Raw genomic sequence first — 15,102 nt, forward strand, 5'->3', positions numbered from 1 at the left:
TGGCTATGTTATACGCTTAATTTTCTGAAAGCAGTTGGCTGTTCGTGATAATGTCTATGATGGTAGCCTTATGATGTTACTACCACTGACTGCTGTGTGGTGGCAATCACGTCTAGGAGACACAATGTCCAGTCAGCGGTATTTGGTTTAAAGATAGTCTTACAATCTTGCAGGGACATACAGCGTATAGCTATTTGGCCGAAAATCGATAAAAACTGACCACGAGCTAGCCGGAACTAGGTGTTCGTCATAATTCGACATCCATCTGGTGAAAGACTTTCAGCTTATTGATTCATCGTCAAATTCTACTCTCTGAGTTACCGCAAACACAGGGTCAAACCAATAAGTTGACGTATTGGTAATGTGAAAACAATGTCAACGTAGAGAATCGTGTCCCTTGTTTAGAATAATAATCAAGAATCATGTCTCCGTTAAGAATGATTACTATCATTTATAATCGTAGCTGTTGTTTATAATAATGGTCCATGTTTATGATAAAATCTTTCGATGGTCATCATGACCTACTGTTTATAATAATGTCTTCGTTTATAATCACATATTTCGCTTATTATCATGACCTACTTTTATAATATTGGTCCACGTTTACAATCACATCTTTCGTTAGTCATCATGAGCTACGTTTATGATAATGGTCCTCGTTTATAATCACATATTTCGCATATTATAATAACATACGTTTATAATAATGGTATTCACTTATTATCACATCTTTCGAATGTCATCATGACCTACGTTTATAATAATTTCTTCGTTTATAATCACATCTTTCATTTATAATCATGACCTACGTTTATAATATTGGTCTTCGTTTATAATCACATCTTTCGTTTATTATCATGACCTACCTTGAAAATATTGGTCATCGTTTATAATCATATATGTCGTTTGTTATCATGACCTACGCTTATAATAATGTCTTAATTTATAATCACATCTTTCGTTTATTATCATGACTCACGTTAAGAATCACGACACTCGTTTTTAACCATATATCATGTACATGTATTTGTTTGAATAAACAAAACGTTCTGTTTAAGAATAAATATTTTCAATCCAGCGATAATATAAAATAGTATTAATTAAACCTATTGTTGTTTTCTCCGTAGTTTCTTAATGAGTTTTCAGTTAGGTTTTATTATACTGCGTTCGTATTTAAGCTCTTTTTAATTTGCAATTAAAATCCGAGTGCAGTTAAAACTGATATCACAACAATCTGGAAAGAAAAATCTTACATACAGATAGATTCGTTCTGGAGTTAAAATTAAAGTAATGCATAAATTCTTTAAAACCTGTTTCACATTTGCAACAGAATGGTAATAAAATTTCCCAATGCGTCTGCGTTCTCTGCCCGACGTCGCATCAAAACTAGATAATTTTCTCGCTGAACGAGTGACCATGTTTAGTCTGTGTACAAAGATCGATGGGCTGTAAGACAATTCTGTCGAGATAGCTGTTTGAGGTGGCAAGACTTCACGGAAGTGTCCTCCATCATCGCGAATATTTTCAGTGTAAATGGGTTAGACGAAATCAATGTTTCTCGACATGCCCAAGTGTGATATTGTTTACTAAAGCAGGAATAACAATCGACTATCAAGTTGTGTTTGGCATTGCGGACTTCTACAATATTTCAGACTTTCGCATAATCCTGGTTGCTTATATAATTACTTATCTTTGAAAATCATCGAAAAATAATGTGACTAGCATATTGCAATATTGATGTCGCAGAATATGGTAATGGAGAGAACCCCCGTTAAGAAGTCCGCCATTGAAGAGCATCAGTTATATGTATATTGAGAGAGCCCCCGTTGATGTACTACCCACCATTAAAGTACATCAGTTACAAATGTATATCGAGAGAGCCCCCGTTGATGTTCTGCCCGCCATTGAAATACATCAGTTACAAATGTATATTGAGAGAACCCCCGTTGATGTACTGCCCGCATTGAAGAGCATCAGTTATATGTATATTGAGAGAACCCCCGTTGTTGTACTGCCCGCCATTGAAGAGCATCAGCTATATGTATATTGAGAGAACCCCGTTGATGTACTGCCCGCCATTGAAGAGCATCAGTTATATGTATATTGAGAGAACCCCCGTTGATGTACTGCCCGCCATTGAAGAGCATCAGCTATATGTATATTGAGAGAACCCCCTGTTGATGTACTGCCCGCCTATTGAAGTAGCATCAGCTATATGTATATTGAGAGAACCCCCGTTGATGTACTGCCCGCCATTGAAGAGCATCAGCTGTATGTATATTGAGAGAACCCCCGTTGATGTACTGCCCGCCATTGAAGAGCATCAGCTATATGTATATTGAGAGAACCCCCGTTGGTATACTGCCCACCATTAAAGTACATCAGTAACAATTGTATATTGAGAGAGCCCCCGTTGATGTACTGCCTACCATTACATTACATCAGTTACAAATGTATATCGAGAGACCTATACTCCTTGTCTTTAGACCCTAGTTTTATATATTTAGTTATCTTCAAATTACCACCTTAAACCTTGGTTGGGTTATGTTTAAACACAAATATGAAATTAAGAAATAAAAACCTTTGTGAACTAGAAATTGAATGTTGGTACAAGGTTAAGCTTGTTATTATAAACAATATTTAATAAAAGCATTAAAATTCTGTCCCTCTCAAGCGTTTGAACCACTTAGTCCAGACCTATGTACCATTTGATATACTGCATACCTATATAAGCTTGATAGTTTCACGATCTTCTCTACTTAACCGGTTTCAAGTATGTGGTGCCAATCGGATTTAAATTGACCTCCGTGGACACAATACCCGTCTAAAACTCTGGGCCCTGTTGATATTACTTCTTTGTGTGCTCTGTGATAATCGACAACAGACAAACCACCTTTGATGTTTTATTTATTTATTGATTTTATCATTTATTTGATAAATACTTTACTGTTTATCAATAGTATACACGACTACTTTGTACATAGCTGTTAAACTATGGATAAACTGTGAAATACAAGTAATTTGCTAAAAGATAGAAAATGAAAAGATTTTAAAATTACACGTGATAATAGCTCAAGCCATTTTAGTACGTACTAAGCAGCAATCCTGATTCTGCAGGTCACTCCACGTAAGTCGCCTCAAAAAATTATGACGTCTCTCCTCAGACTCTAACTTACGACTCGGTAAGCACAAGCCTGTCTCCAGAGCTGGGAGTTCGTCAAAGTGAGGAAGGCTATAGGTTTTTATCCTTTGGGGAAAAACTTACTTAAAGGTTTGATAAGGGAGTTGTATGGCGTATCATTTGACCAGAAGAAATTCCAAGATATCATGTTCAGGCTATGATATTTCAGTGAGATAACACTACTTTTAATGGCGTCATTTTCCGTGGACTGTTGTTGCGAGGCACACGACCATGAACAAACACACACACCAGGAATTTAATTACGAGCGTAGGAAATTGATCAAATGGTGTCGTGTGGTGCCCGGGAATAACACAAGACTGTTTGTCAAAGAGAAATATCTTACAAAAATAGATAGAACGCTGGTGAGATATCGTTTATATCTCAAATAGTATCGACCCATCGCCTACAGTCAATCAAAAGTTCGGTTCAAAGGTGATCACGATGTCGTACATAGGATTATTTCAAAGTGTTCTCCAGCAAATAGAGGCACAAAGGTTCCCAACGGATGGCCTTAGACCGACTCAGCGACTATATCAGTTTTTGTAATTTAGTTAACATTTTTCAATTCAATTTTATTCTAAAACTTGTTCTTTACATAATACCTTACGAACACTTAACACAATATACTCGTCTACACTTTATGATAACACAGACGGTTATGCTCTATATTATGTCACAGAAAGCAAAAAAAAAAAATTAGAAATCTAATATCATTTTTTTTTTTTTTTTTTTTTTGTGTGAAATGATTAAAGATATTGTAATAGAATGTTTGATTAGGTAAAAAGACATACAGAGACAAAACAGACTTCAAATTTAAAAACATATTACTCGACCGTTGTAAAGACATTGAAGTCTAGATATCAATTTTTCTTTGACATTTCAATGTGATATCGTATTTGAACGTGAAAGTTATCAAGAAATGTTTGAAATGTACAACAGATGTTACCTTCTAATTTCAATAGAAACAGCAGCAACCAACACAGACTTTAATCAATCAATTAAAAATGCTTGTACATTGCAGCAATTTTGGTAATTTAAAAAGTTGAAATACAAAAATGGCGGCGAAAACGTAAACCATACGTACAGGTCTGGTTGTGCTGTCAACATTTCTCGGGCGTTGCTATGTACCACAACATTTACTGAATGTTTAAAGAGACGTGACAGTAGAAAAATGAGCACTGTGTTTTCAAAAATCAGGTCAAGGAATTGTCACATGAGGTATACCATACAGGTGAAATAAATAAGTACGACTCAAAACCTTGTCGACCAAACACAACCAGAGAGTTCCCCACATAACACTAAATCAAAGCTTTTTGATGACCTAGTTTAACACTCGCAGACAAAGTTTGAAACAAGGGGAATATCATATGTAATGTGGTATACAAGGAAATTAGAATCTCGAGTCATACTAATTTCTTTAAATATTGCATCTGTAATGCCACTATTATATACATGTATTTGTTTACATGTTGTCTTAGCAAAATAGCTATATTGACAATCGTGTAGGGTTTCTTTCCACGGTAGTAAAAGACCTAGATATATTTCAATGAAGTTGTTGAAATACCAGACCTCAAACATTTAATTCAAATGCACAATTAGTTATATTAAGAATGGAACTTTTATGTTACTGTCAAATTAGTCACGGTTATTTTTTCACGTTTGAAATTGATATTCCGTTTATTCAGTACTTGCTAAAAAACACTTAAATACCGCTATGATGTGAATGGAATCGGATAGTTGTGGCCTTTCCGCCAAAATCCAATTCCGAGTGTTGATAAAAAAAACTGGAAATTGTAAAGGTAGTCTCATATTTTCGACTGACTGACATGGACTAAACCCAAATTTGGGAAAAAACTTTTAACCATTTCATGACATTTCTCTGCAATTAACGCACCTTTTGATAGTGTCTTTGTTTGCGAATTAAAAACCTACATAGTATACTTCAACTGCTTTAGAATGGTATTCCAGTAAATTAAATTAAAGTTCCTTACCTACTGAGCATGAATTTTCTTACAAACAGGCTTTCGTAGTTTAACTTATATATACCTCACAAGAACTATATCAACTGCATGCAAAATGGTAAATGATTTTGAAAAGAATTAACGTACATACAACTATCTGTGTTTAGTAAGTTAAATGTCTAGTCCATGTAGATTTGGATGGAGAGTTACGTCTATCAGTATCGACCTTTCCAGATGTGTTCATCGATTCCGATTTCCGATTCCGATTTCCGATTCCGATTTCCCCGAAATTATGGAAGCAGTGCATTGGGATAGTGTTGTTTTGATGCGATAGTTATCGGGAAAATTAAGTTACAAATGCTATCTGTATGTGGGTATTCAAAGGGGCGTGTCACGTTCCTATGACCCAAAATAAAAATTAACCAGCATGGTCCGACCCCTAGATCACTTATTGTTGATAATACAATGTAAGTAGGGGTCGGACCTTGCGAGTTGAATTTTCACTCTACGGGCTTTAGGAATGTGTCAAGCAACGGTGAGGGTTGTGTCATTCGACCAGTCTCAACTAGTCCCAAATAGACAAATTATTGGATAAAATCATTGAGATCGGTGACGTAGTTTTTAGTGTGTATTCCATGTTCTAATTGGCAGGAAACTTCAGTACGATTTATGTAACTCCGATTAAGAAGAGTTCCGTTTTAAGAGTTTAAGAGCATTTTTGGTTGATAACGCCTTAATACAAGTGCTGCATAGGATGCGTACATTACACTGGTGTTGAGATGTTGCGAACTGGACTATAGGTCACTCGCTCAAATATAAAAGCCCTGCTCTCATATGGAGAACGTGGCATTATCTGGATTTGACTAAGTTTACTATGTCGAGTATTGAAAAGTCGCTTACGATTCCGGACTGCATGGTCCTATTTTCCTTGTTATATTCCGACGGTCCTTGTATAGATGTAAAGTGTTTTCATAGTTTGTGCTCGCTTTGCCGATTTTCAGTTGGAATTAGTTTCGTTTCATACGCTGATATCATCTAATCTAAAAGTACTATTGGCGATAAATAAAAAAATGAATAAATAAATAAATAAATAAATAAAAATTCCAGATGGAAGATGTTTACACATGAAAAGTAAAGTTATTGTGGAATTACCGTGTGTAATATTAATGTGGATTTATAATATATTTTTAATATATTCGGTTTGTTTTCAAACTGCATTTTCTTTAATCGTTTCTTTTTAAAAGCTACAGAATAATAATGACTGATGCATGTATTATAACATTGACGTCCCCGTCACAGCTTACCGTTATACCCGACAGGGTACATATATTTACATATTCCTGTACATATCCCGTGTATAATACTCTACGTTAGCGCCTTCCTCGTCTATTTACCATTAGTCTAGCATAATCAGGTGGGAAATGATTTAAACATGAACGCATAATGAACTTATAGGGCTTTCGGTACATCTATATAAATGTAACCGCAGGAGAGATTTATTTGTTAACAAAACAGATTTCGGGTGGTATATGTCTGACTTTTCTCGGTAAAGCGCTGGGCCCATTGTATAGTTATAGATTATATTATACACTTACACTGATATCCAGGTGCGAGATACTTTAAACATTTATTACTACACTAGTTACGGTCGCAATATACAAGATTCCTTTCGTTTAAACAATTAGATTAGATATAAACAAGACAAGTAATTCATAAATACATAATTACTATATACATGTATATACAATCAAGAACTTCAGATGAGGTCCACCTAGGATTAGGAACCTGGTCACGTGAGCAAGATAACCGAAACACGTGTCGTCAAAGAGTGGAAAAATCACCTAGATTTTTTCCCCCACAAAACCATGTTATATCAATTGTAGTTTTTCTGAACCTGAAACTTTTTATTTTACTTATGTTTATTAGCGGAATAATAGTCCAATGCCACTAAATATATACTTGAAAAGTAGTCAATGAATCGTTGCCATGGGAACTCATCTCAACTAAAATGTTACAGCATCTTACTTTCCAGTTAAATGTATTAATTTGAAAGACAGTTCCCTGTCAATACTCTTATATATGTGTTCATGAAAATATAATGCACTTTGGATTGATTCCGATCTTAAGCAACCAAAAAAAACGAAGACGTCTTTCTATCGACTAAAAGTGACACTCGTAATACTTTGGAAGGATGCCGATGTGGCATGGGATTTTGAAGCATGGTTAAATGAACCGGCCATAGTAAAGTGAAGCGCCCCGCCCCACCCTAAATTAGACCCCGGACTTTTTTGTATGTAATTATGTTCAGAGGAATGGAACGAGGTAATCTAAAAAGGATTTGGTGAGAAAAAAAGTGAATAAGTAAGAAAATAGTGAAATACTCCACTTTACCAGAAAAAGATATAGACATACACTTGGTGTCTACAATGGACGGGGATGCTTCAAAGGGATCCAAGATACCCCCCCCCCCCCCCCCCACACACACACACACACACACACATAGACACTATATGAATAAGCTGAAGGTCACATTTATAATTATATAACTGCATATTAATTTTATCGCCTAATGTCTCTTATGCTTCATTCATGCATGAATTACACAAAAGTTTCGAATAAGATATAAAGAATTTAGTCAAACAGGCAACAATGGGTGTATATGTGTGGAATTTTTAAAACAGTATACATATTCATTAAAGATAGCACCTTGTCCACTTAAAATGTTTTGCTCGTCTGTTTTTGTTTATTTATGCTCGGCTTTTGTCCTATATGAAACGTAATTTAAGAACGGTAGCAGCCCCGCGTGAATGTATAGAATATTGTGACGTAACCTCGCGATCGGGTGTTAAGGAAGTCTTTAGCTCTTCAAAGTCGGAGGATTCTTAACATTTTTTTTCTTACGAAATATCTATATCAGACAATCTCGCGTGATACATTAGAATTTACGCACGCGTTGGAGTAGATCAAAGTAAAACCACACGATACTTTATTTAGAATTGAGGTTAATATCATTTCTTATTTATAAATTTCGAGTTCACTGAATTGTGTGGCTCTAGATTTTTTCTAGAAATATCTGTATTAGATTTTTTCTGGTAAATATCTGTTCTAGATTTTTTCTGGTAAATATCTGTTCTAGATTTTTTCTAGAAATATCTGTTCTAGATTTTTTTCTGGTAAATATCTGTTCTAGATTTTTTTCTGGTAAATATCTGTTCTAGATTTTTTCTAGAAATATCTGTTCTAGATTTTTTCTGGTAAATATCTGCTGGTGGGACTTGCCAGGAATACCTCCACGTAGGACATTTAACCGATTTATACCAGACTGTATTGTAAACATATCGTACACGTAAATTTCATAGTGAATTTTATGAAATTTGTTGTAATATAAACATTATTAGACATTTTACATTTTCGATAATTTTGGATTTCTTCGTCGTCTAATTTCTCTTTGTAAAAATGTTACACTTACAAATTATTTAATTTCATCTCAACCAGCTGTCTGTCTTTTGAAAGTGATATGTATAATTCCCCTTTTCTCATTGTTATCGGATTAAACCGCGCAATATGTATGTACATTTAATTACCTTTTGATGTTAATTGAGTTAATTAACTGGTCTGGCCAGGTATGACACCTAGCCTGGGACAAAGGTCAATTAAGCTTATTATCTCACCTGTCTGAAATGTGACCATCTGAGTACTAAAATACCACCTGTCAATCATTTGTATTAACTCTAGCTTAAATACTATGTGTAAGGTTTTGTAAAATGAATTAGAACCTAGAGTTCGGACTGTACGGGTCGATTTTCGGATATTCCGTAAATCGCCTGCCGACTCCTAGAAAGTTTAGTGTAATAAATCCTATATCTTGGACCGTATTTTAACATCTTTGGATTTTATATATATTCTACAAAAATATTACAACGACGGGAAAAATCGTTGTGATAAATTGGTGCGAGAAACCGGAGTAACTTGCCACATTAATTTGTATAAGTCAAGTTACGTACAAGATTCCTGGAACCTCAACTGCCAAGCGATATTCCCACAAACAAGAGAAGAAACCGATCATCGGAATCACACGGAACTGGAACTACACCAAGACTGTGTTCGTCATATTTTGGAACTTTCCAGAATAACGTTATAACAGTAAGTCAGGATGACATCGTGTTATAGGTGTGGTAGAAACTTTAACTCTAACCACCTGATGCACTGTCCTGCAAAAGGATGTTACTGTTTTCTTTGTGGAAATGTTGGACATTTTTCAAGAATGTGTTTTGCACGGAGCAGACAATACAGCACAAATTGTGTTACAGGATCGTTTTCTTGGACCAGGCAGCGTCCGCAAACGTATCGACGTCCTGTTCCTGTCCGCATATCTTCGGACAGCGAGTCTGTGGTGCAGGTAACGCATCAGAAAAGGAACAAATCTTCCTCTAAACGGCGACGAGATTCCGAAAGGCTCAGGAAATTCCGAGACACGAAACAAGTACTTTCTGTTTTACCATTTTATTATATTTCTACCGATGAATTTGACAACGAATTTCCGAAAGAATCTTCCATCACACATCAGATTACCAATCTCCAATCAAAACTTGTACGTGCAAAGTCAACAATTTCGACTATTTCTGTAAAGTGCGCGAAGCTTGAAGAAACAAACAGAATTCTAGAAGAGGAATGTACGCGTTTAAAAAGTGTCACCATCAACAATTACGCGTCCCAAATAAAAGAACTTGAAAAAGCTTTGGATAATAGAAAGAAAATAATGAAGAGCAAGGACGAGACAATAAACAGCCTTCACATAACAGCCAAAGAAAAAGAACAAACAAGTAGACAGATATCAAATTTAAAATCGAGGATTTCGGAGAAGGACGAGCAAGTCAAACAGAAACAACGGGTGATTTTGAGCCTACAAAATCAGCTTAGTGGATATCATGGTCAAACACAAAATAACAATTCACGACAGCAACGATCGTGCATATCTTTGGAGCAACGAACAGTTAACTTCCGGCCGAACTTTAGACATACGGTAGTGGACAGCTAAGATAGATTTTAAACAAGTCGCGGGACGCAACTTTACAGGAGCCGGAGGGATATTTCATAGTGAATTTTATGAAATTTGTTGTAATATAAACATTATTAGACATTTTACATTTTCGATAATTTTGGATTTCTTCGTCGTCTAATTTCTCTTTGTAAAAATGTTACACTTACAAATTATTTAATTTCATCTCAACCAGCTGTCTGTCTTTTGAAAGTGATATGTATAATTCCCCTTTTCTCATTGTTATCGGATTAAACCGCGCAATATGTATGTACATTTAATTACCTTTTGATGTTAATTGAGTTAAGTAACTGGTCTGGCCAGGTATGACACCTAGCCTGGGACAAAGGTCAATTAAGCTTATTATCTCACCTGTCTGAAATGTGACCATCTGAGTACTAAAATACCACCTGTCAATCATTTGTATTAACTCTAGCTTAAATACTATGTGTAAGGTTTTGTATAATGAATTAGAACCTAGAGTTCGGACTGTACGGGTCGATTTTCGGATATTCCGTAAATCGCCTGCCGACTCCTAGAAAGTTTAGTGTAATAAATCCTATATCTTGGACCGTATTTTAACATCTTTGGATTTTATATATATTCTACAAAAATATTACAACGACGGGAAAAATCGTTGTGATATAAACATAATGCATGAACGATCACATCCAAATGTATATATGTTATATATATAAACACACTACCGGTATTAGATTAGTGGTGTGGTGAAACAGTCTCAGTTTTAAATATTTATCAGTATACGGTATTCAGTGGCACCCTAGGGGGCTATACGTGAATTCTTTCGACAAGAAGTGGTTCTTGAGAGTAGAGTGAGAATGGACCAAATATAGGGCTATCACATATATTAGTGGTTCGTGTGTTTGGTGGGTTTATCGTCCCATGAACAGCTAGGGTCGTGTTGAGGCGGGGTCTCATTGTAGTAGTTGGTGACTACCTAACTCAACAACAAAACGGGAGGCCCGTCGTATGCCATCCAGAGTAGTTAGAGTAAAATGTCTTACTCAAGGACACAACCACGTTGACATGACAGTACAGACCGGTCTGTTTGTTTTTCGTCTGGGCATGTTATATCACAGGCGCTTGCATAGAAAATATCACTTTCGATTTTTTTGATATGACAGCGGTATGTGTAATGTGTAAGAGGGCCTCTTACACATTACACATACCGCTGTCATATCAAAAAAAAATCGAAAGTGATATTTTCTATGCAAGCTCCTGTGGTTATATTATACGGTTATTGTTGATATTGTCGGATGTTCATTCATACGTTAACATAACTTATTTAGTAGAGAAATTTCGTGTAACAAATACTGGTCTTTTCACTAGAAATGAAAAGTTGTATGTTAGGCCTAATGCAAAACAATGACTGAAACTTTACCAACATGACATCAATATCGATACTTGTATGAAATTTAAACATTTCACCAAAGACACAACCACGACAGCACAGACCGGCCTGTACTCATCTTACTGAGTTCAACCGCGAAGGGTGTAGAGCGTCGAATCAACCACCTCACAATATATAGTCAAGATCTGAAAATATCATATGTAAAAATATAACGTTATCTTGTGCGAGGGAAGGTGTTACCATGTGTACTCAAACAGGATACAGATCTAACGTAATTTTCTAACACAGTTTATTTTGAGTTGAATATTTAAAAAGGACATTTTAATGTGTCAGTTTCGTCAGGGACGTCTAGACCATGTTATATATATACACGTAACCAGAGACGTATATACCTGATATACAAGTCTCTGACGTAACGTTACATGTACGTCTCTGGTTTTGTCTAGAGACAAACTGTTTTGTCAACAGTGATATTTACCAGCAGCCTATATCCTGCCAGACTTCTATATTAGACTATATTGTATCTATTTAATTTAAACAAGATTTTATTTAATGACCAATGAACATGTTTATAAAGTTATAAGCTCGTGTCATGACGTATGATCAAATTCGAATACTCCCCCGAGATAAGTGTTCGGCTGCAGCGTCTGGCAAGCGTCTACGTGATACCGATTTACAAAAATTCGCGGGAAGACCTGGGAGCTGAACTGAGCCTTACCTTAAGGATTCGATCCCTTAGGATGAAAACACTTCTGTTGTGTTCAGGTTCCAATGTACAATCTGGTAAAACACTTGCGCACGCTGATAATTAGTGATAATACTCGAGAGGCTTATTTATTTGGTCAGTTCAGAACTTCATATCGCGATATAGCGAATCCATTATGTTTTGGCACGAGCTTACAGATTGCAATCCAAGTCCGTGTTTTTTCGGTCTACATTTCTTGGCAAACTACGTCTACGGAAGTATGATAACAATTAAATATACATCGTATATGCATTATATAGTTATATTCAAATGATAAGTCAGTGGTGCTGTTTACAAAATCATTGTTGGGTCTAGTATAAAACGAAATCTTCGATTGAATTGAAATTTGAACATCGCTTAGTCCCGAGTTTCATGTACCAGACATGGTGTCAGAGTTAGAGGAAACTCGGGCTATGGGCTGTGATGCCGTTATGGAAGCCTGTGGTAAAATAATAGGTTGACGTATACGGTGTTATTAAAAGTCTATAGTCTAGTAGTTAAACATCTCTGCTTAATGCACTGATTGATGGAATGCAGTTGATTCTAATCAGCAAAATGAATACATACCAAGACTACCAGTGCACATATATAACAATAATATTTATATATGTGTTTCTGACATCTTGTGTACTTTAAAATTCTGGTGTCAGACAAATTCAAAATAGGCTGTGAAGTCGATATATCGTTCAGAACTTTGCAATTTGATAAGTAGATTTACATGCAGATTGCTAGTTGAGTTCATCAAATGAATTATTTGAAAATGCATATTGCCAGTTTTCAAATTCCTGCAATATACTTATTCTATAACACAGATATTTATAATGTTCACAAGATCAAGAGGTGAATTCTATATACAAATGTATATATCAACACAAAAACCGATCATTCAATTATTGAACTGTTATAGCTATATATTGCACACCCGGGACATATTCATATTACAGGGCTTTTCCTACAATAGAAACGGTCCATTAAAAGAACCCATTCCTCTAAAAAAATCTTGTGAAAATTCCCAATTTGCCACTAAAAAATTCCCAACTTTGAAGTAAGTTTTGAAAGATAAAGCTTGTTATATATATAAAGACCTATATTAAGACAATTTTGAAAAATAAAAAAACCAGCTACAGGTAACAAAATGAATTCAAAAATAATATAAAAGCAGTATTCATCAAAGAAAAACTGAAACTTGTATGAATTCCACTATTTTTTGTTTTTCCTAATGTCACATTTTGTCGCTTAGAAATTCCCAATTCAATGTACCCTGGACCCAGTTGAAAAAATTGTAGGAAAATCCCTGTATTAAATGTACATGTCCCTGGTGCATCCGATCGTTATATGGTATTTAGGTATCATTTAATTTCATCATCAATACCGTACATGTATGTTAATTAATGTGTTACCACAGACTTCGTTGTCGAAGTCCATGGCATAACCATGGCCAGTCAGCTGTAAAATATCTGTTTTATCAGAGACGTATGATACAAGTCTGTGGTTTTATAGTTTATTGACTAATTTGAACTTTGCGTTTCATTTATTGATTAATTTTTAATTACCTTTTATCATCAGCCCATCAGTACTTATCACGATTATGAATATGAAACCAGTTTCCATGACTAGGACTAGGACATCCTGTAATAAATCCCTAACAATCATTTATATATTATAGATGCATTTACGTTTGAAGTAAGACATTAAAACCCATGTTTTTACTTACAGCTCGGTACATAACCAGCTGGCTGTTGGCAGTAAGCAGGACCGTGTGAGGCCAGACATACAAGACCAACATGGTGAGAATCCTAGTAGTAGAACCAATAGTACTGTTCCACCACTGACTTAAAAATTCTAATATGTTAAAGAAAGTCGTACATAATAAAATATTAATGATACATGTATTCCTGAGGATTTCAGTCATGACATTGATTCATAAATTGATATGTCTGAGATTCAGATCATTTTCTTACAATTTCTGTTCAATTAATTAATAACTTGTCTGTGGTTGGAAAAAATTATATACACTGTACTTATTTTTTTTATTTTGATTTATAAATAAAAAAGGGTTTTTTCCAACCACAGACAAGTGATTTTTGTAATTTTGATTATTAATATTTGATCTATATAATATAGATCAAATATTAATAATCAAACCTATTTAGATTTGATAGGTTTAAACTGGGAGCATGGATCTTTATGCCCAAACATATTCTGCAGTTATATGTTATGCCTAGGCCTGCTGTCCAGCATATTGTTGAAACAGTTTTGTGAATTATAAATTAGGATGGAGTATTTGCCTTAAAATTGCAATATCAAAAATTATTTTAAAATCAATAAATTTACATGTATTTTTATCCATTCAATATTTTTTTTGTATTTCAGTCATATCATTTGAAATATGTGTAGCAAACCGCTACAAACTAAACAAGAAATACAGAAAGTTGTGCAGTAAATTAAATGAAGACCCAGAAAACCTTTCCCTGCGGACAAATACAACGCAAGCACAGGTATTGATCAAAAATATTTCTTATTACTGGGGGTGAGGGAGTTGGGACCCTGTATTAACAAAGTATTAGGAAAATACTGCCCATTTTGAATTGGTGAATTTCAGAATGGATGGCCTCTGTTATAGTCTTTTTTTTTTTTTTTTTGGCTGAGTGTCGCAGGCAAAAGCCATTGTCAAGGAGAGGGCACAGACGTCGTTTATGCGTATAGGGCTTTTGGGTGCTGTTAATGGGTCCCATTCCAAATTGTATTTCATATTTAAGCCATCTATCTAAAATTTGCAGTTTACTCATAAAAAAAATCTTTCC

General features: G+C 35.1%; 1 protein-coding gene across 21 annotated transcripts in view; it reads left to right on the top strand.

Annotated features, from left to right (window-relative positions):
- The window catches only part of LOC117342976 (inositol 1,4,5-trisphosphate receptor type 2-like), a 141,615-nt gene that overhangs the window by 12,685 nt on the left and 113,828 nt on the right, over positions 1 to 15,102 (top strand). For all 21 annotated transcript variants that reach the window (XM_033905290.1, XM_033905287.1, XM_033905289.1 and 18 more), the window contains exons 2-3: positions 14,015 to 14,085; positions 14,672 to 14,796. In XM_033905290.1, the coding sequence (XP_033761181.1) occupies positions 14,015 to 14,085; positions 14,672 to 14,796 (196 nt within the window). The remainder of the gene's footprint in view (positions 1 to 14,014; positions 14,086 to 14,671; positions 14,797 to 15,102) is intronic.

Source organism: Pecten maximus, chromosome 14 (genome assembly GCF_902652985.1).
Source record: "Pecten maximus chromosome 14, xPecMax1.1, whole genome shotgun sequence".
NCBI lineage: Eukaryota > Metazoa > Mollusca > Bivalvia > Pectinida > Pectinidae > Pecten > Pecten maximus.